The sequence below is a fragment of the Ursus arctos genome, unplaced genomic scaffold (genome assembly GCF_023065955.2).
Source record: "Ursus arctos isolate Adak ecotype North America unplaced genomic scaffold, UrsArc2.0 scaffold_13, whole genome shotgun sequence".
Classification (NCBI taxonomy): domain Eukaryota; kingdom Metazoa; phylum Chordata; class Mammalia; order Carnivora; family Ursidae; genus Ursus; species Ursus arctos.
The window spans coordinates 11,791,721-11,816,630 of record NW_026622797.1 but is presented as its reverse complement, the minus strand read 5'-3'; the positions used below and the strand labels follow the sequence as shown (position 1 = coordinate 11,816,630).

The 24,910-nt window shown below is 40.1% G+C and overlaps 1 protein-coding gene across 1 annotated transcript in view; it reads right to left on the bottom strand.

Annotated features, from left to right (window-relative positions):
* Nucleotides 1-8,518: 8,518 nt before the first annotated feature.
* The window catches only part of NOX3 (NADPH oxidase 3), a 56,393-nt gene continuing 40,001 nt past the window's right edge, over nt 8,519-24,910 (bottom strand). The window contains exons 11-13 of the mRNA XM_026505117.2: nt 23,019-23,165; nt 18,824-18,948; nt 8,519-8,645 (exon numbers count right to left, since the gene is read on the bottom strand). Coding sequence (XP_026360902.2) covers nt 8,519-8,645; nt 18,824-18,948; nt 23,019-23,165 — 399 coding nt within the window. The remainder of the gene's footprint in view (nt 8,646-18,823; nt 18,949-23,018; nt 23,166-24,910) is intronic.

The following is a 24,910-nucleotide window of genomic DNA, read 5'->3' as shown; positions in this document are numbered from 1 at the left end:
ATCCATGACCTCACTCTAGCCTCTGCTTTGGCCATCACATCTTCTTCTTTGATGTTGACTGGCTCTTCTGCCTCCATCTTCCTCTTCTAAAGAGCCTGTGACAACCATTGGGCCCACACAGATTATCTAGGATAATCTTCCCATCTCAGGGGAATCATCTCAAAACAACCATAATTTCATCTGGAGCCTTCATTTCCCTTTGCCGTTAAACTTCTCATATTCACAGGTGCCAGAGATTGGGATGTGGACATCCGTGGGCATTAGTCTACCTACCACAGGCCCATCTAGTGAGTTTTTTCTTTCAGTAATTATGTTTCTGAGTTCTACAACTTGCATTTGGTTCTTTGTATATCCTGTCTTTTGCTGAGACTGTCTCTTTTTCCATTTGTTTCACGAGTGATTGCAGTTGCCCGTTGGAACATTTTTATGAGAGCTGCTTTAAAATTCTTGTTAGATAATTCCAACATTCGTGTCATCTTGGTGTTGGCATCTGTTGATTTTCTTTTCTTATTTGAGTTGAGATTTTCCTAGTTCTTTGTATGACAAAATTTTTGGATTGTATCCTGTACATTTTAAGTATAATGTTATGACACTCTGGGTCTTATTTAGATCTTTAATTTTAGCTGGCAGTTAGCGGGTTTAGGCTTAGAACATACATCCTGGCCCACTTTCTGTGGTTTGTGGTTGCAATATCAATTTAGGTTTTTAAAGCCTTGCGTTGCTACTCTGGGATGCTACACGGGGGTGTAACCCGGAGGCCGATCTGCAACCTGGGTAGTAGTCCTCACCAGAGTTCAAATCTCAAATCATTTGCTGTGTTGACTCGGGTTGGTTTCACACACTGGCCTCTGGAGGATTTGCCCAAGACTTCATATTCAGATTTCTCTTATTTCTGTAATGGCCACCCCCTTTTCATCCCCCAAAGCTCTGCTAGATGTTTGTTGAGTGCAAGGCAGGAATGTTTGGTAGGTTTCCACCCCACAGTCCCAGGGTGGGGGGGGCCGGGGTAGTGAGGGAGTAACCAGTGTTCATGTTAGCTCAGGGTAGATACGGTTGATAGTTTTATAATTTTTTTTTGTGAAGGTTTCATGTATCTTGTTAGAATTATTTATTGGCACCTTATATTGTTTGGTGCTCTTCTTCCACTTCCAAACATTTTTAAAAAGTAAATTTGAATTTTGAGCTAAGTTGGCTGGAAATTTGGAGGGTGTGGCACAAAATTATCATATAAATAAGATAATAGTGATGGTTCTCTCCTTAGGGGATTACTTCTTTGGATCAATAAATTGAGACTGGTCATTATTGAACTGTTGTCTTTCAAGATCAATCAGGAATTTTTATAATAATGTGAAGGCATTTGGAATTGATAAAGAATTCTTAAGGCAGCTTTTCTTTTGTTCAGTCTGAGGGAAAGAACTGGGAGAAAATAATTTTGAAGGCTGCAGAGATTCTTATGAAAATTGAAAGGGAGAACAATTTAAGAATTGAAGAAAGCACAAAAGGAAAAAGAGAACGACGTCCAACATAATAAGGCTGGTCGATGTCTAGGAAGACACTTTCGATTATTTGGTAAGAAGGCAACATATGTAGATAAAAACTAGGATGCCAGCTACCTCTTAGAGAAGGGAAAGACCAGTTAACTGGCTAAGAAGGGCTTTCTTTGTGCTAGTAGCGTGGACCAGTTTTGCCAATGAGTATGGACAGATTGCCTTGTTGGAATATATATATGCAGTGCCATGAATTTGGAATTTCTATCATACGTATTGGAGGCCATAAAAGTGCAAGTAGTACTTTCTTGAAACATTTATAGGAAAAGGTGGAACAAATAAGATGATGAAGTAGTAGTTTGGAATAGGTGTTGGAGGGCGTGCTGAGAGCAAAAGAGAAATTAAAGGTGACTCGGAGGTATTTTGTATTTTTAGCCTAAGCATTTTGGTAGATGATGGTGCCATTAACTGAAACAAGAAAAAATGGAGGAAGAACAGAATTATGAAGAGAAAAATGAAGTGTTTGGTTTTGTATGTGTAAAATTTGAGATGCCTGTTATACATCCAATGGTGGTGTACGTAGTTGGGTTTATCAGACTAGAATTTAGACAAGTCTATGCTGGAGTTTTGACTTTGGGACTCATCGGCAAACAGATGGTGTTTGAAGCCATGGGAATGTGTGATATTACTCAAGGGAAGAAGGTACACAGAAAAAGAAGGACTATGACCAAGTCCTAGGACCCTCCAAAATTTTAAAGTTGGACAGTAGACGCTGGGAAGAAAACAGAGACTGTTATGTCGCCCAGTCAAAAGAAGGGAAGTGTTTCAAGAAGGGAGAAATGGTCAACTGTTTTAGTTGCTGCTAAAAATAAAAAGGAGTTGGATTTCACATCTTGGTGGTTATGTTTGACCTTGAAGATTGTTATAGCTGTGGAGATAGCATTCTTATTGGATTGTGTTAAAGAGAGAATGTTGTGGACATGCAACTATGGAGAGTTGATTGATGTAACCAACACACACATTCATGAATAGACCAGGCAAAGGACAAACCTAACTTAATAAATTTTCAAAACTTGTCTGTACAAGAAAAGGAATAGAGGATTCTGGAACAGAATGGAGACCAGCAATATGACTTGGCTTCTATCTCACCTCACTAATTAGGAGTCCCATTCATGAGTCAAAAAATTCCTGAGACGTTTCACTAAATACTCTCAGTTTTGGAAAGGAGTGAAGAGAAAGATTATTCACTTTTTAAAAAAATCTTCTGATGGGAAGTTGTGAATGAATAGGGAAAGGAATCAACAGAGCTGACATTCCTTGTTGGAAGAGAAGGATCCAAGCTTCACACTTAATTGGGGGATAGAGTTCGAAGCCTGGGAGTATCTCCTTATGGAAATGCATTCTATCCTCTTTCCCTTGCCCTCGTTGGCTAGAGTGAATCACGATACAGGACAGTCAGTAAGCTCAGAAGATAAAATGGAGCCCAGAAAATCTGCTTAGTCTGCCCACAACCCAAGCTGAGCTTCCCTCCTGTCTTGCATACGCTCCATGCCAGCTGCTGTTTTCTCAGACCACAGAAAGTGGATAAAACATGAAATACTCAGGCTAAAGCCAAGCTTTAGAAGAGAAAACATGATCCACACAAAAACTTGTACTTAAATGTTCATAGCATCAATATTTAAAATGGCCCCCCAAAGTGGAAAAAACCCAATGTTGTATACAATAGGGTGTTATTGGGCATAAATAAAAGAAATGAAGTACTAATACATGCTACAATGTGGATGAACCTTGAGAACATTATGCTAAGTGAAAGAAGCCAGCCACAAAAGACCACATATTATATGGTCCCATTTATATGAAATGGAATCCATTTTTATGTTCAGAATAGGCAAATTTATAGACACAGAAAGTACATTAATGGTTGCCTAGGGCTGGGAGCAGGTTGAAGGGAAATGGGGGAATGACAGTTGATTGGCATGGGTTCCCTTTTTGTAATGTAAAAATGCCCTAAAATTGATTGTGGTAATGTTGCACAAGTCCAAAAATATACAAAGAACTTTGAATAGTGCACTTTAAATGGTTAATTTAATGGTATGTGAATTATATCTCAATAAAGCTTTTATATTTATTTATTTATTTATTTATTTATTTATTTATTTATTTTAAAAGATTGTATTTATTTATCTGAGAGAGAGAGAGCATGCATGAGAGAGAGCATAAGCAGGGGGAGGGGCAGAGAGAGAAGGAGAAGCAGACGCCCTGCTGAGCAATGTGGAGCTCAATCCCAGGACCCTGGGATAGTGACCAGAGCCAAAAGCAGATGCTTAACCAACTGAGCCACCCAGGCACCCCTCAATAAAGCTTTCATAGTAAAAAAAGAGAGAAAGAAAAAGAGAAAGAGAGAGAAAGAACATGGTCTTAGAGAAGGCAGAGAAAAACCCTCCAAACTTATTCACAATATGGAAGAATCATTAAAATGTCTGGGCAGAGTTAGTCAACATGAAAAAGGTAAAAAAAAAAATATATATCTATATATCTATATATCTATATGTATATATCTATATCTATATCTCCAAAAAAGCATAGCAACTGTGCAAAAGTACTACAGGAAAAAAGGGAAAATAACCAATGTAGCATAAGGAAAAATAAACCCCAATCTAGTAGAAATTATAACTCAGGTAATTCCTCAATATTGCTTCATACAATGCTGACCTGAACAAGAACAGTCAGTTAATAAGACAGAGAAAAAAGACAAAATTATGAAACAACAGAATGAGATCAAAAGGGATATCGTAGATCTAAGGTAACGAGTTGGGGCTATGAGCAACATCCTTATAGAACTAATTAAAACATTGTAAACCTTAGTAAGGAATAAAATAGACATCACTGACAGCTGAATTCCAAGTCCATCATCTCTCCCTAAGCTGAAATTCCAAAATCCAAAAGACTTAGAAAATTTAGAGGCTTTTTGGTAACCAACGTAGTAGCATAAACTGTCCTGAACAGATGTGAGGTTATTTATAATCTTTGCTTATCTCCTTGATTTGAATATGCATATTTATACTTTTCATTGAAAAAATATTAAAAAGGTGATTTATTTATAAAGGGGAAAGAATGAATTTGGCCTCATACATCACCACAGCAATGTCCAATGACAGCAAACATTGGAGTCATTTCTACAAAGTTCTGAGGAGAAGGCAATATGGTCCAAGAACACAATATCTAGCCAACTAACAGGTGAAAAAGCAACAGAATGCATTCTCAAATATGAATTAAATCAGGGAATATAACCCTCATGAGTCCTTCTTAAAACATACTGCTTGACAATCCAAAAAATTAGTAATTTAGGCTCAACAAAACTCAAGAATGAAGAAGTTAGTTCCCAAGGAATGGTGGTGAGCAGGGAATCTGTTCTGAGTTATCCCTTTTAAGTTATTTATAGAACATTACAAAGGCTACATTGAATCAATATTTCTTTTATCCTCCTGAACATATACGGACATTGAAATACCTTGATTCCAATGTCATGCTCCCATCTTCCATACCATTATGGTCTAGTATTTCCATTTTACTTCTAAAAACGTTCCTTCTGAAATCATCATTCATTTTCTTTTATAGTCAATGCTTAGAGATTTTGACAAAATGTCTTTCCGTGTCTTTGCTCATCACTGCTTCTCGTACCCCATTAATTGAATTCCCTCCTTCCTTAAATACCTCTTTCTGTAGTTGTTTCAGTGAGGGAGATATATTTTCAGTTTTCTTTTGTTTGAAAATGATCTGTATTTTGCCTTCAGTTTTGGGTAATAATTTCACTAAGCACAAAATGCTCAACTCATAGTCATGTTCCTTTAACACTTCGAAGGCATTATTTCGCTATCATCCGGTCTCTACTGATGCTTTTCAGAAAGCAGCTGTGAGATTTATTGTTCATTTATAGGTAATTTAACGTGTTTCTCTCTGGTTAATTTAAGGTCTTCCCCTTCACGATGATGAACCTGGATGGTGAATTTTCTTTTCCTTTCTCTTCCCTTCCTTTCTCTCTTCTTTCTTTTCTCCCGTCTCTTCTTCCTTTCTTTATCTTTTTCACATGTTTTTTGCTTCTGTCTTTCACATATATTCTTCCAGATGAACTTTAGAATAGCTAGCATTTCAAAAAATTGTAAAGAGAAGTTAAATTTTGATTGGATTTTTTAAAATTAATTTGGAACAAATTAATACCTTGATATTGACATTCCCATTTAGAAACATGCTATTTCTTCCCATTTGAAAGTGTCTCTCTATAAACATTGGGTCATTTATCAAATCATCTTGCATAATTTGTGTTAAATACATTTATAGGCTTGCTACATTTTTGTTTCTATTTTGAATAGATTATTTCCTTTTTAAACAAAATCCACATTTTCTGTTGGTTATCGCTGCATTAAAGAAATCTACCAATTTTTAAAAAATTTTTTCTATCAAGATACGTCAGATTCCACACAGTATCTAGGGAAGTAGCATAAAGGTCAAAACTAAAAAGGGGATGCAAAGAGCAGACATTTTTTAAAAACTACGGCAGGGGCCACCTGGGTGGCTCGGTCAGTTAAAGGTCCGCCTTCAGATCAGGTCATGATCCTGGAGTGCTGGGATTGAGCCCCACGTAGGGCTTCCCTGCTCAGCAGGGAGTCTGCTTCTGCCTCTCTTCCCTGCTCCTGCTCTCTCTCTCTCCCAAGTAAATAGATAAAAACAATTCAGCAAAATCAGTTTTTTAAAAAAACTTTATTTTTTAAAGAACAGTTTTAAGTTTACACAAAATTGAGAGAAATCTAGAAAGATTGAAATCTGTTCTTTTTAAAAAAGAAATCTGTTTTTAAGAACAAGTATCCCTTATTAGACAAAAATCCAATGGCTAAAGAGTGCATTTTATTTTCAAACAGGGAAGGAAAACTAATAATTAAATACATCCAAGAAAAACCTTTTAATACATTTAATTTTCCTGCTAAAGATTAGATATATACATTGCAGAAAGTTCTTACAAAAGCTGAATCAGATTTAAGTGGGGAAATGAATACATAGAAAGACAGCATGTATTAAAATTAGAGTTTGAATGATATCTATCAAATGACACTTAAAGATACTAAGAAATTCCAATTCAGAGGAGAAGAAATAATTTTGGAGACATTAGGGAATATACCCACCTTTTTTCCTAGAGTGTATTTTAAAATAGACCCTGGAAATCATAGAATCAAAATCAGTATCTGAGGATAAAGTAAAAGAAATGATCAATTTATAGTTTAGAAATCTCTGAAAGAGCTTAAGTGGCTTCCTGACTTTGTAAAAACAAATCGTGTCAGACCAATTTAATCCCTTTTATGGCAGAATGATGGTCTGCAAAGATAAGAAGCATTTGTAAAACATAATGTATTTTAACTTCAAGAGATGTTTTTGTTCTACTGCATATGTCATGTTAATTATAAGCTGAAAGAGTATGATGGTGTGTACAATTCTCAATGGCTACTTATCATTAACTTGTTCCCAACTGGGAACTCATATTAACAGGCAGTTGCAAGAATTCATGGTGGAGTTCTTTGGATTCAATCATTTGGTTGAAAACCTAAACAAAAGATTTGAGATATCACTAATTAATCTGTGGATATTACAAAACTAAATACTAGTATTATTATTTGAGGCTGAACTTCAAAATAATCTTGAAATATTAGAAAGAAAAATTCTAAAAGATTAATCAATACTATAAGAGAAAACTATAAGATGTGGGGAATACCTTAGGAACATTCTGGGGATCAATTAGCTGTTGATTAAAAAAAAAAAAGATGGGCTCAATGGGAGTATGAAATTTAGAAACCATTCCCAGTATATTTGTGGGGCAGAAGTTGAGTAGGGGGTGTGTCAAGATGATCATAGATCAAAATGTGATAGTAGGGCCCACTGGCTGGCTCAGTTGGTACAGCATGTGACTCTCGATCTTAGGGTTGTCAGTTCAAGTCTCACAATGGGCATAGAGCTTACTAACAAAAAAAAAAAAAAGAAAAAAGACAAAGTAAACAAATGTGGTAGTAATAAAAAGTATGCATTAAAAAAGAGTAAGAAAGAAATGTGGAAGGAAGGAAAGAAAGAGAGGCAAATATAGAGTTTAGCTCTATCAAAAAACATGGCACCCAATATCTAAAAAATCACTTTTCTCCCCAATACTAGTCATGCATCTATTAGACCGTTATGTCTCATTTTAGTCCACACATTTTAAAAGGATGTGAAGAAATGGAAATGGATTTGAAGAAGAGCAACAAGAATGATTGAGGAGCTAGAATATACATCCTAGGCTGAAAGGTTAAGAATCTAGTATTGTTTGGACTAGAAAAGAGATAGGTAAGAGATGATTTTATCACTTTTAAGATATAAAGGATTTTTGTGAAAGATAACCACCATTGGTGATTTCTCAGGTCTATAGAGGATGAAAAGAAAACACAAAGGAGCTTAAGTTTAAGCAGAAAAGATCAGGTTTGGATAGAAAGCAGATGTCTCTGCCATGAGGGCGATGAAATTTGAAATGACTTCTAAAGGAGACTCTGAGCCAGGCAGCCATATCAGTCTCCATGTTGAAAGCACTGTTGAGCATGCAAACAGGTTTGAGAAAAATGACATCTCTCAGGAGTCAGCAAACTACCTCCTGCAGGCCAAATCTGGGCCACCATCTGATTTTGGGATAGCCCATGAGCTAAGAATGACTCGTACATTTTTAAATCATTTGAAACAAATCAAAAGAATGTTCCATGACAAAATTACGTGAAGTATGATTTCAATGTCCATAAATAAAGTTTTATTGGCACACAGCCATGCCCATACCTTGATGTATTTACTGTTTGTGGCTACTTTGGTGCATTGAAACGGTAGAGTCGAGTTGTTGTGACTGAGATCATATGGTCCCTAGAACCTAAAATAATTATTATATGGCCCTTTACAGGAAACATTTCCTGACGGCTGACCTACATGATTGTAGCCACTTACATAACACATGGACTTTTTTCCTCCAAGGTCTAGAAGCTTTCTTTGTTGTAGTAAAAATGGACGCCCTTGGGATCGGCTGAGGAATATAAGCAGCACATCCTTTGAAGCGTCTTTGAGAGAGCTTTGGGTCCACAGAAGAACACGCCAATGCCGCTGCTGCGGTAGGATAAGACAAGGAAAGAACACGTGATGCAGGAGCAAGGCTAGCCAGAAACCAAGACGGAGTTATAAAGTTAGTGAAGCCGTGGGGGTTGTGACTTTATTTTTCTCCACTCACTTCCTTTTTCTTAGGTTCTCTCTCCTACTCTCAGTGCCGTGCTCCCACACCGGTTCCCAGACTCTTGTTAGACCCTGAAACACACGGGCAGGTGGAGCCCAGGAGACTGTGGGTAGCAGGGCCGCGATGACAGGGGAGGGAGTTTCAGTGACAGAGGTGATAGCCTTGGATTTCTGGTCAGGTGACCCTGATTCGTGTCCTCGTGGATTGGTGACTAGAATGTGAGTTTCCTGCTCTGCTCTACTCATCACTGTCATCCCAGAGCCCGGAATAGTGCTTGGCACACAGTAAAAAACACACATTTGTTGAATGAATGAATAAATGGTTCCATTGATTACGATCTGCATGATCTTGGGCAAGATCTCAGTCTTGGCATGTGCAAAACAGAGAGACTAATGACTACATTATATGTTTCATTGAGAACAAAATGAGCTCATGCATTCAAAAAGGTTTAAAAAGTGTTAGTTATTATTAATACTTGTTCAGCCCTGCCTTTTTATAGATAATAAAATTTATACTAAAGTGATAGCAGCTTAGTTTATTTTCCCCTGTTGGAATGCCTTTGGTTTTCAAAGAAGGCCAAAAAGAAGAATTGCAAAGGAAAAAGACATTGCTGAAAGTGGAGTCACCCAAAAGCTGTCATCTCTAGTCAGGGCATTTCAGAAAACTGTGTAGAAGAGGTATTGTTGATTATAGTGACGGTCCCCGGGCTGCTCAGATCCCTTGGGACCACAGCTGCCAGCTCTGCATATCTATGAAGGACACACTGGTGCAAGGATTCAGGTTGTCCCTGGAAGTCAGGCACAGCCAGTCTCTACAGGGACTTACGGACGATGCTTCCCTTGTCTTGCACCGTTCTACTCCTTATCGCATTCTTCCAGTCTCTGGCACCAGTTGAATTAGTTAGTCTAGTCTAGAGCACAAGCTCTCCTACTTTGCTGTGCATAAAATCACCTAGGCAGATTGTTAAAACATAGATTCCCAGGCTTGAATCTAAGGAATGCATTTTTAGCAAGGCCCTCAAATCATATGGAAGCACATGGTCCTGTGAGCCACACTTTGAGAAACATTGTCTTGGAGAAATTCCTGGGACTCTAGGACTGGCCCGCCCAGCACCTCTGCTCCTTGATAGCTGGCTGTGGTTGGGAAGGTCCTTTATAGCCTCGTTCTTCTTAGCTTATATGTTAACATGGTTCTCAGCCATGTATCCAGTCCACATTTTAATTATGTGTTCCAGGACCATAATAAGCATGGTAGAAATTGATGGTTCAATTATATTTCAAACTCTAGCTTCAAAGGAACTTATCAAGTGGACTCATTCGTAAATGACAATATGTTTAAAATATATAGGTTCTATTTTTGAAGATATTATTCCCATGGTGAAATTTGAGAAAGTGCCTCTTTAGAAAGTATTTTCCACTGAAAAATAGGATTTTATGACTTAAGGAAACAACTTTAAGATGTTTATGGAAATAGAAGTCACCGATTAAGAATGCTGTTGAGGGGATGTGGTTTATTATGTCCTCAAAGCCCCTCGTTTCCTTATCTATGAAATGGGGGGCATTATAGGACCTAGCTCCTAGAACCTCCGAGAGGATTCGACATGACGTTGCAGGTACAGCCTTCCGTCCCATGCTTGGCACATGGCGAGCTCCAGTCACAGCCTACACTCTGACCTCCAGGATGTCGGTCTGCTCCACGGAGCTGAACAGAAGATGTGACGGGGGCTGTTACCCCAACGATGATTACAGTCCTCCTGGATCAGCACTCCTGCACTGGCTTGTTTGAATTCTGGAGTGAAACATTTTGAATGATAGATGGGTCAGGCAAAACCCTTCCCAGCGAAGAGTCACAGCTCGGCTTTGTGTCTGATGCCCAGAGGTATCCCTGCATCCGTGTTCAAAGACGCCGTTATGGGTGGTGGTATTTTTCCATTCGCGCAGGTGTCACCAAAGCGATTGCCCACTGGCCCATTCCCAACAGGCTGGAGTTGCCCTTTCGTTTGCAGTCATCGTGACTGTTTGCAGGTCCTGAGGATACTCTCTGATGTTCTGCCTTTAAGACTCCATTTCAAAGGGTTCTGACTGCTAGCGGCCAGGTGAACCACTGGTGTCCCCAGCCGTTCACAGCAACCCTCCCTCTTTTGAAGTTGTGGCTGTTACACTGCACAACGAAGTACACACTTGCCTGTATTCATGGAACTGTCGTGATTATGCAGTCGCCAAAAGGCCTCACAAAGGCCATTCATCATCTACTTTCACTAGCACTCTGCGCCTTCCTGGCCCCGCACAGGGCCGCCCATCTATCGTTTGCCTCGCTTACCCTCCTCGGTGTTTGAGGATTCAAGTGTGGAGACTTCTCGTCACGAATGCACACTGTGTGACTCACAGAGCTGAGAGTCTGCACAAATGGGGAAGGCACAGATGCGGCTGCATTTTTTTTTTCTTTCTTTTATGAGGCAATGGACAAGTACAACAGAACCCTAATAGGGTTGGTAGAGAAAAGAATTCTTCTATAAAGTTTAATTACCCACGATTGCTTAGAATTAAAAACAAGATTCCCTGTAAGAGAAGTATAAAAGCGCGAGGCATTATTCTTCAGTTTACAGCCTGCAAGCTGCAGAGCTTACACATGAATGAGGACTTGGATCAGGACGACATTAGCGGCATCGATCAGTCTGGGCTGCTGACTTTGACGAGAAAAGGACAAATTTTACACGAGCCGCAGAGATGGTTTTAACATTAGCAGTATTATTTTTAGCTCTGATAAACAATAAAGAGAATCCTCCCATTCCCCCTCTTATTTGCTAAATAACTATTGTGCTCTTTTCTGTGGGGTTTGATGCATTTTTCAAAACAGTTCAGCAATGCCATGCATGAAAGGCATCCAAAATGTCACCCACCAGGAGATTTCCGCTCAGCAGATATATGGGAGAGTGGGTGTGCCCGGGAGTAATCCCACCATCTTGCTGGATTCCCAGGTTCTGCTGCCTTGAGCCCTTCTCTCTTTAAATTGTACGTTTGTTTTTATGTGTTGGCTTTTATGCTTGGTAAGTTATAACCCTGTAGGGGCAGACCCTAAACCCCATTTAAAAAAAAAATCAAATTACTTTATACCCTGAGTGTGTTCTGCAAATAAAATAGTTAAACAGAAGCTTCCCATGGATTTATGAAGGCTTAGAAAGTAGACAAGGAGGGCTACAAACTTGGTATCAGACAATGGACACAACTTCTGGTTAATCTTTCCTAGTGAATGTTTTTCATTAGAAATTCCTCCAAATGATTCATCATATAATTATATTTTGTACAACACCTTCTTTTCACAACCACAGATGATAATTGTGTTGGCCAGCTTTTTTTTTTTTTTTAAACCCATCTCTCTCTTGATTTGTAGCAGCCTGCTCTGTGACTTTTCTCTGCATCCTAATTACTCAGTGGTTCATTAGGAGCTACAAACGTCCCTAACAGTGCTTGCTCACCACTGAGAATTAACTTGCTATTCCCACCATCTTCATTTTCTTTGGGAAGAATTAGGAATCTGGTCCCAGCTACCACATCCTTCTCACGGTCCCTTCACTTATTGATGCTGGCCACTGTGCTCAGCTCCGTGGAGCACAGACAAAAGTTGCTGCCTTTGAGGATGGTCATGGTCAAATAGAAAATGAAATAAGAGAGAAATAAAAGACTCGTAGCATTGGATGCCAAGGAATGGTAGAGCCATTTTTCTTCCCATCCTCTCTCCGTCCCCTCTCTGATAAAACACAGAAATGTATACACCTTCATACAGAAACATGCTAATATGGTTCCCATATCTAAAGATTTTCTAGGTAAAACCATCAAACACACTTAGCAGAATAATGACAAATCTACTTGTGCTCACCCAACCTCCCTAATCTTCGCTACCACAAATAGAATAAGGCCAGTAATTTTCACTGAATCTTCACCTGACTCTAACTGGACACTGGATATCCTCTGGTGGAAAGGAACTATTGAAACACAGTAACAATATCCCAGTCATAAGTTAATGGTGGCTTTATTTTTCTCATAAAGCTCTCATATATCATGTGTGGGATTTCCACTTAGATCTATTTCTTTTGGTATTCCGAACATTTTAGTCATATAACAATGTTAAGAATATCCTATTAGATAGAGGGTCCTGTATGCTATCATCAGAATGTGAATTTCTCAAAAATATCATTTAAAAACATTTTGCACATATGCATGTACAAATGAGAACTGGAGAGTGTGCACACAAGCAAATGTGGTTCCAGATGGACACATTTACTCGATTTAGTATAAAGGTATTTTTACATTTCTGAAAACAATGGGTGGTCTAAAATACATTCCTGCAATATGGGTTAGAAGTTCCCAATCATATGGTAAGTCGGCACCTTTCTCCGTCGTTGGGTTGGATTGAATAGTTCTATCAAACGGTAGTACTCTTCTGAAGAGTCTTTATTTGTTCCTTCAAGAAAAGAGAAACACTTCTACTCAAGTTTTGGAGAAATGGCCACATCTTCAAAGTTTTTATGGTCGTTAATTACATGAAGTTTTACACCTACATGGCACGGGAAGTTATTAGCAGATAAGTCAAAAATGGCGAACGAGAAATACTCGGTGAAATGTAAGATCAAAGACTTTCCTATGGAAAATCATTTCTTCAATTAATTAAAAAACAACCGATCCACAGATCCAGACAGTTGAGTATATGCACAATGTGTGTGTATCCAAAAAGTAGCTGGATGTGACAAAGATACATATGTTTTCATTCTGTGTACCTTTTTGGAAATGATTCCTTGATTTTCTGAATATTTTGTGAGAGCTTGGGAACAGGTCGAGACCATTTACAAAAAATGAAATACAGCTTCCATATTTGTGAAACATACACATTTCTATAGATTAGGAAGACGTGACTCTCGATGCCTGTATTAATTAACCTACCATAATTTAGTCAGGAGAATGGTTTTCATTGTTCTGTGTTTGAACTACGTTTCTGGTCTTGTCCAATGCAAGCCATGTACAGCGAACGTCACATGCTTGCAAGTTTGGGCCAATCAAAGGCTTACGTTCTATATCCACTTACTAGTTGGTGATCTTTTTTTTTTTTTTTAAAGAGTTTCTTTTTTTTTTTTTTTTTTTAAGATTTTATTTATTTGACAGAGACAGCCAGCGAGAGAGGGAACACAAGCAGGGGGAGTGGGAGAGGAAGAAGCAGGTTCCTAGGAAGGAGCCTGACGTGGGGCTCGATCCCAGAACGCTGGGATCACGCCCTGAGCCGAAGGCAGACGCTTAACGACTGCGCCACCCAGGCGCCCCAGTGATCTTCTTTTAAAACCAGACTTGTGTTTTGTAATACAGCTGATAAAATTACAAAAATTAATTGCAAATAAAAACAATGGAGTACACTTTACCATTTTTCTACTTTCAGTCTTTGATCTCTTTTTAATTTTTTCCTCCCCTTTCCTTATTTTTATTCATTTTGATGCCCATCAATTTGTTTCTCTATTACTGTTATTTTTGCAATTTTCTGGTTCCTTTGGAGCTTGCACTATTCTCTTTGATCTGCTTCCCTTCGAGCTTTATTTTTGGTGCTGTTTTTCATGTTCTGTAAAAAAAAATATTTTTGCCCCTCTTCCCTTTATTCTTTTGATTTAACTCCTTCTTCTTAGAACAAGAACAAACTCCAGCTTTGAGTGAACAGGTAAATGTTTTTAAAAGAGTAAGCCCTAAGAATCCTGGGCTTCGTGCTGATGAATAGAAATGGTCGAGAGCCTACTTCAAAGGCCCTCAAGAACAAAGAACCTTTTCTGAGGCCACTAACAAATCCACCAATTCTTTCTGACCCATCCTTGCCAAAAGATATGAGCTAATGACAGGAAAGACCTGTCTTGTAAGAGTAGCCAAGTAGGCTTGGGAACAAACATATCCTTGACATAATCAAGGAAAAACATACTGTTTATCTCTTTAATAACCATCTTGAGGAAAATTAATGTTACTTTGTCCTTTGTGCGGAACAATAATTGGATTGTGTGTTTCATTTATATCTGGACAAAGGCCAGGATATTGAAATACTTCTCAAAATTAGATTTTCTTGTTTAAAAATTAGATTTTATTGGCATTCTCTTTCTGAGATTTCTTCATTAAAAGCTTCATTAAACATAAATCTTCTTTTACACAGCAGAAAACAAAATTATTTTAAGGAGGTCATTTTAAAAGTCTTTTGGAAGGGGGGGTGCTGAGCTCTCTACTGGTGACTTGTCTTACCGACGCTCTGGCATTCCAGGGAAGAAATGATCATTAATCTTTGCCAACATGTGTCTTACATTAATTACATCGATAGCTGGAGCTGTATAACAAGTTGTGTTCCAGTGTCTGAGGCTGTTTTTAAAATTTGGGGGCTAGGAAGTTTGCGGTAGAGGCTTGATTTGGTGACAGGCTTAAGGGGCCTCTTTTACTCCAGGGGAGATGAAGTTATCCATCAGCTAATGTGCTGAAAAGCTCAATTGGATCTTAAGTACATTTACATACTAAACTTTGATTACAGTTCCTGAAAAGGAATGAACACACTCTTCACAAGGGCAACAAGAAAAGTGACAACTATGTGGTTTTCCTGCCTTCAAACTGTTTCCTATTCCTCAGTCCCGGCATGCTTGGACGACACGCTTCCCAGCCATAATCGTCCGGGCAGCATGCATGCAAACTCTGTTCTGTTCTTGGGTCTCCTGGTGCTGTTTCTGGCTCACACCTTTCTGAGGGAAGGATAACTACATGGTTTGGTTTGAAAGGCCTTCCCCACTGGGCTGCAAACTTCACGTGTAACAGAAATAAACAAATACAACGTGACTCATCAGTAAGGGGCAACCTAACGAAGAGCGGTCCTATCTATAAGAACTCAAAGTAAAGATGTATGTGTCCCTGTCAAAAGCCTACAAGTGGGAACATTCATCCTATAATTGAAAACTAAGTGTAAAACATTTATCAGATGAGTAGATGCGTTTTTCCAAAAGGAGAAAATACCAACAACAACAAAAAAATCTGGGTCGTGGTTGTAATACATGAGCTTGTAACATTTTGTTAGTGTTCCAGCTACCATCTTTTCAAGGAACTCACAGATAAAATGATCCAGTCTCTGCCCCTGGACAAGTATCTGATGGGTATGAGATGAAGGGTGGTGGCTTCAGGGCTCAGAGGAGGCTAAGGGTCTAGGAGTTGGGATGGGACGTTGAACAGGCAGCACAAGGGACCCAGATTCTGAGGCTCTGGAATCTGGGATGCGTTCAAAACACCACATTTAAAGAGAAGATGGGACACTGGACCTAGATTTTAGGCCAAGTGTCAGCAAGAGTCAAGGCAAGAAACAAAGTAGAGCCACTGGGTTTCAGAAGTGGTGCCTGGAGAGTCCCAAAGCCACTGGCCATGGGCTTGTCCAGCTCTCATAGGTCATCTGAGGATGGAAGCAACTGAGCAGTCGGTCTACTCCCTCCCTCCCTTAACCCTGAAGTTCAAGGTTAAGCTTTTCGTGGCCTCTCGTGTTGGCAATCTTTTATTCTCAGGACAATTCAAGGTCAGGAGAAGGTCCCCACTACTTCTAACGGACTCATTCCTGGGCTGATGCAGGCCTGGTGTGCTCAGGAAGCCAGAGCCGCTGCAGTGAATGCTCTTGGTTTGGGTCTGGCGTTTCTTGGGCAGGATATACAGGGTTGGCTGGGGGTCTTACAGGGCTGGACCTGGATAGGTTATGAACATTGGACCTGGTCACTCTCCCCCCCCTCACCATACCTCCTTCAAACAGCTGCTTCAGGGACCTCTCAAAAATTTAGTGATGATTAATAAAAAAGAAAATGGACTAGTTCTGGCACAAAAAGAATATTAGAAAAATGTAAAAAAGAGCAGCCAAACTGACCAAAAGATGAATAATATTCATCAGAAGAGTATTCCTTAGAGCAGAAAACATCGAGGGGATTATGGGAGGTTTCAGGATGCAATGACCCGGATGAGAGACCACAAAGCAGCAGCGCCAGAACTTCCGGGAGAGATGGAAACAGGGACTTAGTCAGAAAGACCCTAGAAGATTTTAATTTACTCTTAATGGTTCAATACTGATAAGGTGGACAGAAGAAAGGTCAGGGTGGAGAAGATGTAAATGACATGATTAATCTGATATCTACGAGTAATTTATAGTAAACTCTGTGACCTACAAACAGAGAATATGTTGTCCTCTCCTCCGCATATGGTAGTTCTTTGAACTCCTGTGCATTTGAATTTGCTTCTTTGTCTATATCTCATCGTTTCCTGGTTCTAATACGGTTCACATCTAACATCTCCCGCGTGTACGTCTCCAGCCTGAACACCTCTGACTCCTGACTCCGATACCTGCCTGCTTGACATCTCCACTTGGATGTATAACAGGCATCTCAAACCAAACATGTCAAAAAACCGACCTCTTGATATCCTGTGCCTGCAAACCTGCTCCTCTTAGTCATCCCCAAATTAGTAAGTGTAAGTCCATTCTAGCTGGGGTCATGCCAGTCTTCCATCTAATCCATCAACCAGCCATGTCAGTTCTAACTTCACAAAATACCGGCATCCAACGTGCCTCTCAGCATGTGCCCTGCTCCTAATCCGAACCACCACCACTGTTTACCTCCTCCCCGCCTTTCCACTTCTGCTCTAGGACACTTATTTATTCTCTCACAACAGCCAGAGGTGATCTCATTAAACGTAAGACAGATCATGTCACTCTTCTGCTCAAGCCTTTGAGTTTGAGTGGCTTCCTCTCTCAAAATAAAATCCAAAGCCTTATAATGGTCTGTGATAGTCCCCCAGTTACCTCTCTTATATGCCTTCTGCCCCTCTTCCTCTTACCCACTCTGTTCCAATCTCACTGGCCTCCTGGATCATACCAGGAACAGTGTCTGCTGCCTCAGGATCTTGGCACATGCTGTCCTTCTGCTCTTTCCCAGTTATCTATGTGGCATGCTTCCTCACTTCCTTGGCCTTTCTTCAAATATGTAAACTATTATTTAAACAAGGACAATATTAGGACATACTTACTTTCAAGAACAATAGATAATGGGGATTCAAAGCAGAGACTGAGTTAAGGGACACGGAATAACAATGATAAATATTTGCATTAGTGCTTTGCACTTTACCAAGCTATGTATTTTTTGAACTATGAAAACAACACTATGGCCACATGGTGTCATTCATATTTCTACAGTGGGGCCCAAAAGCTCGAACAAGCTACCTTGTCTAAGGTCACATAGCCAGTAACTTCAAGAATTAGAAAGCACAGTCTTCACTCATGTCCTGTGGTCCCAGAGCAAATGCTCTTCCTCCTCTACATTGAGGTTTTATATATAATGATAATAATACAGTAATGTGATGAGATAATCATAATAATGATAGCAGCTAACATTTATTGAATTCAAAGCACTGTTTTAAGCACTTTCTATGTATTCACACAGTTAATCCTCACAGAAGCCTGGGAGGGAGGCACTATTATTAAGTGCAGCTTACAGAGAAGGAGACGAAGACAGTGGCAGAATAATAACCTGTCCAAAGTAAGCTCGTGGTTATGGTGGAGCCAGGATTTACACCCAAGCACTCAGGCTCCAGAACCTGGGTCTTTAACCACCACGTTAAATCTCTGCTTGGTCTTATAATAACTTTTTATCTGCTTTGCTGAACATGCTAGATACAATTCACAGTTGGACATAAGTGAATTCTCCAGTTGGGTAAGTTGAGATCAACTGTGTTCACTGAACATTTCTTCAAGACCTAGACAGTTTAAGAAATACCATCTTAAAAAAAAATACCATCTTTGATTGAAGTGTGAATCATTTCAGTGCAACTGCTAATTTTTAGATGTTGAAAGCCAGTCAAGCGGAGGTCTGTGGTTTCTGGAAAACCCCATGACCACCCTTTCTAAGGTCGATATTTTCTCTCTACACAAGGTACCCACTACTACACATTGAGCAGTTCGTGCTCTAGACTTTTCCATCTCCGCGGCAGGCTCCAGGGAGGATCCCACAGGTAGAGGACAGAGAGCGCCTTACCTGGGGTGCGCGTAGGCCATCTGCCGGAACTCATTGCTCCAGTTAGGTCTTCCGTAGAACGTTTTCTGCTTTAACCCCGTGATCACGTCAGTGCTTTCATCCCAATGTAAAGCAATGTGAACGGCCTAAAATAAAAATTGTGGCATCCGGTGACATTTAGAAAAAAAACCAGAAACCTGCTTCTAAATTAAAGATCAAGTAATTATGTTCATTTGTAGATTGACTACTTCTAAAAATTTCTTTATGTGGCTAGAGATGTTTATCATTAGTATCAGAAATCACTGATCTTGCATTTTGGGATAGACATCCATCTCATTTATCTCTGTGTTCCACCTCGGGCACTAGTGAAACAAAGGGTTTGATGTATCCCTGGGTGAGCTACTGTAACGTGAACCTGGGAGGATTTTTCTTGACGAGGGTGAGAGTAGTACAGTAAATATGGTTAAGAGAAAGCAAGCATTAAGCTACTTCTATTTTCCTGCCAAACTTCTCAGAAATTAATCTCTGCTTCTGTCCCCATTCACTTAATATTAAACCTTAGGGATTTGAGAAGGGCACTGACAGATTAAAATGATAGGAAACGTTCAGGAAGCAGCTGGATCTCACAATCAGATCTGCCCACTGGGTCGGAACAGTTTGAAGTGCACTGTCCAGGTTCTAGTGCTGGGAGGAGGCGGAGTCTGGCAGACAGACTCTCGTGACCAAGCACAGGGAGGGGCAGGGCTGGAGCTCCGTGCCCAGCCATTTGTCTTCAAATTATCTGAAAGCACCCCAGGCTTCAGGTAAGCAGTGGTCGATAAATAAGAGACTGGGGCATAGCACTGTCTACGGATGGTGTTTTAAGTTGCTGAATCTTGGTAGCTACTTCCTTCTTACCCCCTGGGATTTGTGTCTTCTGTGCTCACCCCTTAGGCACCCATACAGCTCTCGGGTTCATGTGTTTCACACCCTTCGGTGCTCCATTTGTTCATGTCCTCTGACTTAGCCTGCTCCTGACCAGTGTGGCTAACAACCGTGCTGGGGCAACCCTTACCCCAGGTAAGGCCCCCACAGACCAGTCGGTGATGGCAAGAATAGTGGTGGAATCGCAGAAGCCCGGGCTGCAGGAAGTTGCTAGCAGGCAGGTCTGACCCCAGGTGGCAGGGATCCTATGGGAATGGAGTTTGGGAATCGGGGACTCCAGAGAAGGAGCAATGGTGAGAGGACGGCAGGATCCTCTTCTTGGGCAGGTTTATCAAGACGGAGAGGGAAGCATGAAGTAAGACACAAGAGCTCAGGAACAGGAACTGAGGTGGGAGTTGAGGATTGAGCCTTGAAAAGTGGCAGAAGCCCTGTTATCAGAACTGGAAGTCAAGGTCAGCCTCCAGATTAGAACAGCACCATGGCAGCCCCGCAGCCCCCTTGCCTAACAGTAGGATTGACTAGCCATATAGGCAGCTGGTTTCAGCTGCGGGCAAAGAAGGCAGAGGCAGCCAATTTACTTTTGACTAAGTGCCAACTCGAAGGACCAGCTCGGGCCTATTCTCCTTGGCTTCCCTGCCAACCACATGGCTGAACGCTGCTTCTCCTTGATTCTATATGCCTTATAAAATCCTATTTCTTCTACTTCTCTCTGACTCTTCTTTTCATTCAAGGATGAAACGTTAGATTTGTTTTCTTATGATCTTTTCCTATCTCACAACACAGCTGCCTTCCCAGTCTCCAGTCCCGTTTGGACCCCTACTCCCCAAAGAACTTTCATTTTCATGGTCCCAATGAGCGTCGTCTACAAGGATGACTACCAGCTTTCTCCCCCACGCCCTCATCTTCCCGCCAAAGCAGAGTCCTGGGTCGAACTCCCCAAGCATATTTTTATGTAAATTTTTTTCTGTTTCTTCAAATTGATCATCATAGCTCAAAGTGAATCTTCAAATAATGTGCGACTTTGGTTTCTTTGCACGTACAACTGTTGAGCGATTCCTATAGGCAGGCAGAGTACTACGAGCGCAGTACAAAAAGAAAGAGAGAAGGCCGTTGTTTTGTGAGGAAATGGTCATCAAAGGGAGGGGAAGCCCATGTGCACAATGTCGATGACATAAGTCAGACCAGGATCCTTCTTTACTAGAGACAGAAACAAAGCGCTGTTGGAGAACGAGACAAATTACCCTGCTGAAGCCCCAAGTATTTTGGCTAAGAGAACTGGGGATGGCCAGGGCTTCAAAGAACCATTCCATGTCTAGGCAGTGGAGAGGACAGAGGACATTAAGTGGCTGTCAGGGAGAGGGAACAGAGAGGGAAGACATGGAGATATGCCAGGGCATGATGGGAATGCAATAGAATGAGTTGGTTGCCATCAGGTAAGGAAGGGCCCTAAAGTCCTTGTGGAGAAGTCTGGGTGTTATTTAATAGAAAAAAAAAAAAGGCCCTTTTCTACTTGTGTTAGTGGTACTGTCGAGCTACCAATCAGTAATGTTCAACCATTTGGAATTATATTTGTTCCATATTTCTCAGCCCAGTGTTCAATTAATCTCCAAACCCTGTTGATTTGCCCTTCATAATACCTTTTCCATCTGTCCCTTCTGTTCTTGTCATTCTGCCACTTTGAGGTTGTTGAATGCAGTTTCACAATTGGCCATGTCTAAAACAGCCTTTTGATTCCTCACTGACAGAATGCACCAATTATTTTTTCCTGGAATTCGAGCATCTGAAGAGTTTCAACGTGTCACGACAAAAATTTAAGAACACGTCAATTTTAATTTGTATTCAGAAAAACGTATATCTTAAAGCATACTTTGAGAAGGGGCAGAGATAGGATGTATTGTCACCAAATCAAACAGGGCCTCAGTCTCAAAACTCCCAAATGACTGGGAAGTCCAAGATGGACACTCGAAATCCATTCACTTTAGAAACTGAAGACCAAGCAGTCCTCAAAAGCAAAAAAAAAAAACCAAAAAACCAAAAAACCAAAAACAAAACAAAGGCTGTATCTGTACTTCATCAAATGGATCATTAGTCAAAAATCCCGTTTGAATAAGGAAAATGTTTGTTTGGAAAACATAATTAACACTATTTAATTCATTAAGATGTCTTAAGCCTCGTTCCCAAGAAACCTGTATTTCAAATTATCCCAAAGGAATGAATATTTAAGGCTGACTGCAAATAAGACCCTAAAAATTCATTTAGCTACTGAATTTCTTACCCAAAGGCATAGAGTCAAATTTCAGCGATGTCCTGTAGGGCGTGTGTGTGTGTGTGTGTGTGTGCACGTGTGTGCGCACGCTTATGAGAGCGAGCGAGCGGGAGAGCGGGAGTACCCACTCTCAGGAACACATTCATTTGTAAATTTAGTGATTAATGCAAATCTTGGCTCAAACATACTTTCCTTAAAGTAAATATCAACAGGAGCAGCTACGGAAGTGCTGATTAGAACATACATTTCATAAACCTAGTGATCACTTTGTTGTTAGCTTCCGTATTTGAGGAGCTAAAAAAGATTTAAAGCTTAGTAGTTATCATTCAATATTATCAACCCTGAAATTCTACCCCAGTGCAATATTTTGATATACATCATTTTTGGTAAACTGAACCTTCATATTTCATTGATACAATATACTGCAGAACATGGGTCACGACAGATCCTCTTGATCTTAGGTGAATGAACATAGGTGCACACAATTTCTAAGAATGTCTTAAGAAAAAGAAATCTCTAGATAAATCATGTATTCATAATGATTATTTTCTATAGATGTTTACATACTTCACAATACAAAATGTTGAATGTAAACACTTGGGCGTTTTTTTTCTTTTAACTTTGAATAACTCAAAGCATGGAATGAGAACCAATCAGGAGCTGAACAAGACAATACAAGCTCATCAGTAATATTCACTTGATGTCACATTTAATGACAACTTTTAATGACATAATTCTTCTTGGATCTCCATGCTTGAGATTGTCTTCCCTCCATGAACCAACTTCTTGTCCAATTTTCTTTCCTACTCCTCACCAAGTTAGCTGTGTATTTTTTTGTTGCTATGACTTGAATAGCTCTTTCTAACCTGGTTTATTTTATTCTTCTTTCCTTTTTAAGAACATACAAATAATTCTTTCATGCCATCAGATAACTATATAGCTCATTACTGACACTGTTCCTCTGCTCTTTGCTCTATTATTAGATGACTTACGTAATACTGATCATTCCAAGAGTTTTATCAATACCTGATTTTCATCCCAGCCAGTAAGAAATATATGATAACTCAGAAAATGAGCTTTCCCTCGCTCACTCATAAGTGTTTCCAGCGAGAGTAAGAGATCAGCAAACCACTCAAAAGCCTTTGGATCCCGGCAAATCCAGTAGAAATACACCTGTCAAGAGAGAAGACAAGAGAACGGATCTGTCCCTCTTCTCATAATGTGCTGATAATCACAGACTACTTTATCTCCATTAAATTATTTGAGCTCAAATGGGCACTTCTGCAAAATGACATGCTTCTCTCTGCCAGGGAACAGTCACACTGTGATTTCTTTTGAAAAATTTCACATTGTGTTTGAAAAAGTCCAGAGCGAATTCAGAGTCAGGAGTCTGTGGGCTGTTGCCAGTTTCACTGGATGAGGATCAATTCACCACATTCCTGGCTGTGCTTCTTTTGAACGAGGTTAATAATCATAACTAGCTGTGCCTTTCACGGCTCCCAAAGGGGGACAAAACCATTAGACCAACCTCCTTCATCTTTACTCATGACCTAAGCTTGGGATTTGAACTCTCTTCTCCAGAGACCCCACAGGCTTGTGCACTAATCCACTTCACCTTCACGACTTCCGACTTCTGGAGGGTGGAGATTATGGCAATTGCAGAATCAAGCCCCACAGGCCAGAAGTTTCCCTCGGCCACACATATCAGTGTCCAAGAAAGCTGGTGGGTGTTGGTTAAGGTTGTGTGTCAACTACTATAATGAAATTATGTCTAGGAACATTTGTTTTTAACTCTCTGTGTTTAGCAAATGGCATGTGACACGAAGTAGTCTGGGTTTGCTGAAATAAAGGCTTAGCTTTTGTGCTTTGGGTTTTAAGTAATTGTATCTAGAAGAATCCACAGGAGAAAGATCTATTAATTCTCTTGATTTTTCTCACACTCCTACTCCTTGCTGCTCACTACTGTTTCCTGCACCCCTTCTCCAAAGAGACTTCTCTATTGCTTAACAAGATCTACCAGGGGGCTGGCCTTGACCTCCACCGGGAAATATCTCCTCCAATAGATGGTGTATACTCCTGCCTCCCCTCTCCACCAGCCAGCCTGCAAGCTCACAATCATGATGAAAATTATACATGAGATTTAATTAACAGATAAGTTCATGAGGAAAAAAAATTCACAGAATGTATTTTAAGGCTAAACATCTTGCCTATTTTCTCCAGGTTTGTGCAGGAGTTTATAATATTAACAGTCAGTAAGGGCAAAAGCTAGTGAGGATAAGCCCTTTTCTCTTAACAAAACAGATGGACATAGGGGAAGGGAAAAAAAAAAGAGAGAGAGGGAAGCAAACCATAAGAGACTCTTGATTATAGAGAACAAACTGAGGGTAGCTGGAGGGAAGATGGGTGGGGGATGGGCTAAATGGGTGACGAGGATTAAGGAGGGCGCTTGCTGTGTTGAGCACTGGGTGTTATATGTAAGTGACGAATCACTAAATTCTACTCCTGAAACCAATGTTACACTATACGTTAACTAACTAGAATTTAAATGAAAATTTGGAGAAAAAAAAAAAAAGAATCAGAGCCCAATATTTGTTGGACAGCTATGGCTCAGAAAGCACTTTCAGTACTATTCCCAGCTCAAATAATAATCTCTAAGTGTGTTAACCCCCAAAAGGAGTGCCTGTCTCTTCGCCGTTGTGAATTTGTGCCAATGGTTCCTTCTGTTGAACGCCCCATGGACCCCCACAAGTATAGCGATTGTTTTCATCCACTCATTTGTTGACTCAACAAATGCATATTCCACGCTTACTCTATGTCAAGACTGTTCTCCTCTCCAGGACTTTAAGAGTAAACAGAAGGGGCAAAAATTTGCCGTTCTCCTAGAGTTTGCATGTAGAAGGAAAAGAAAGATGGTAATA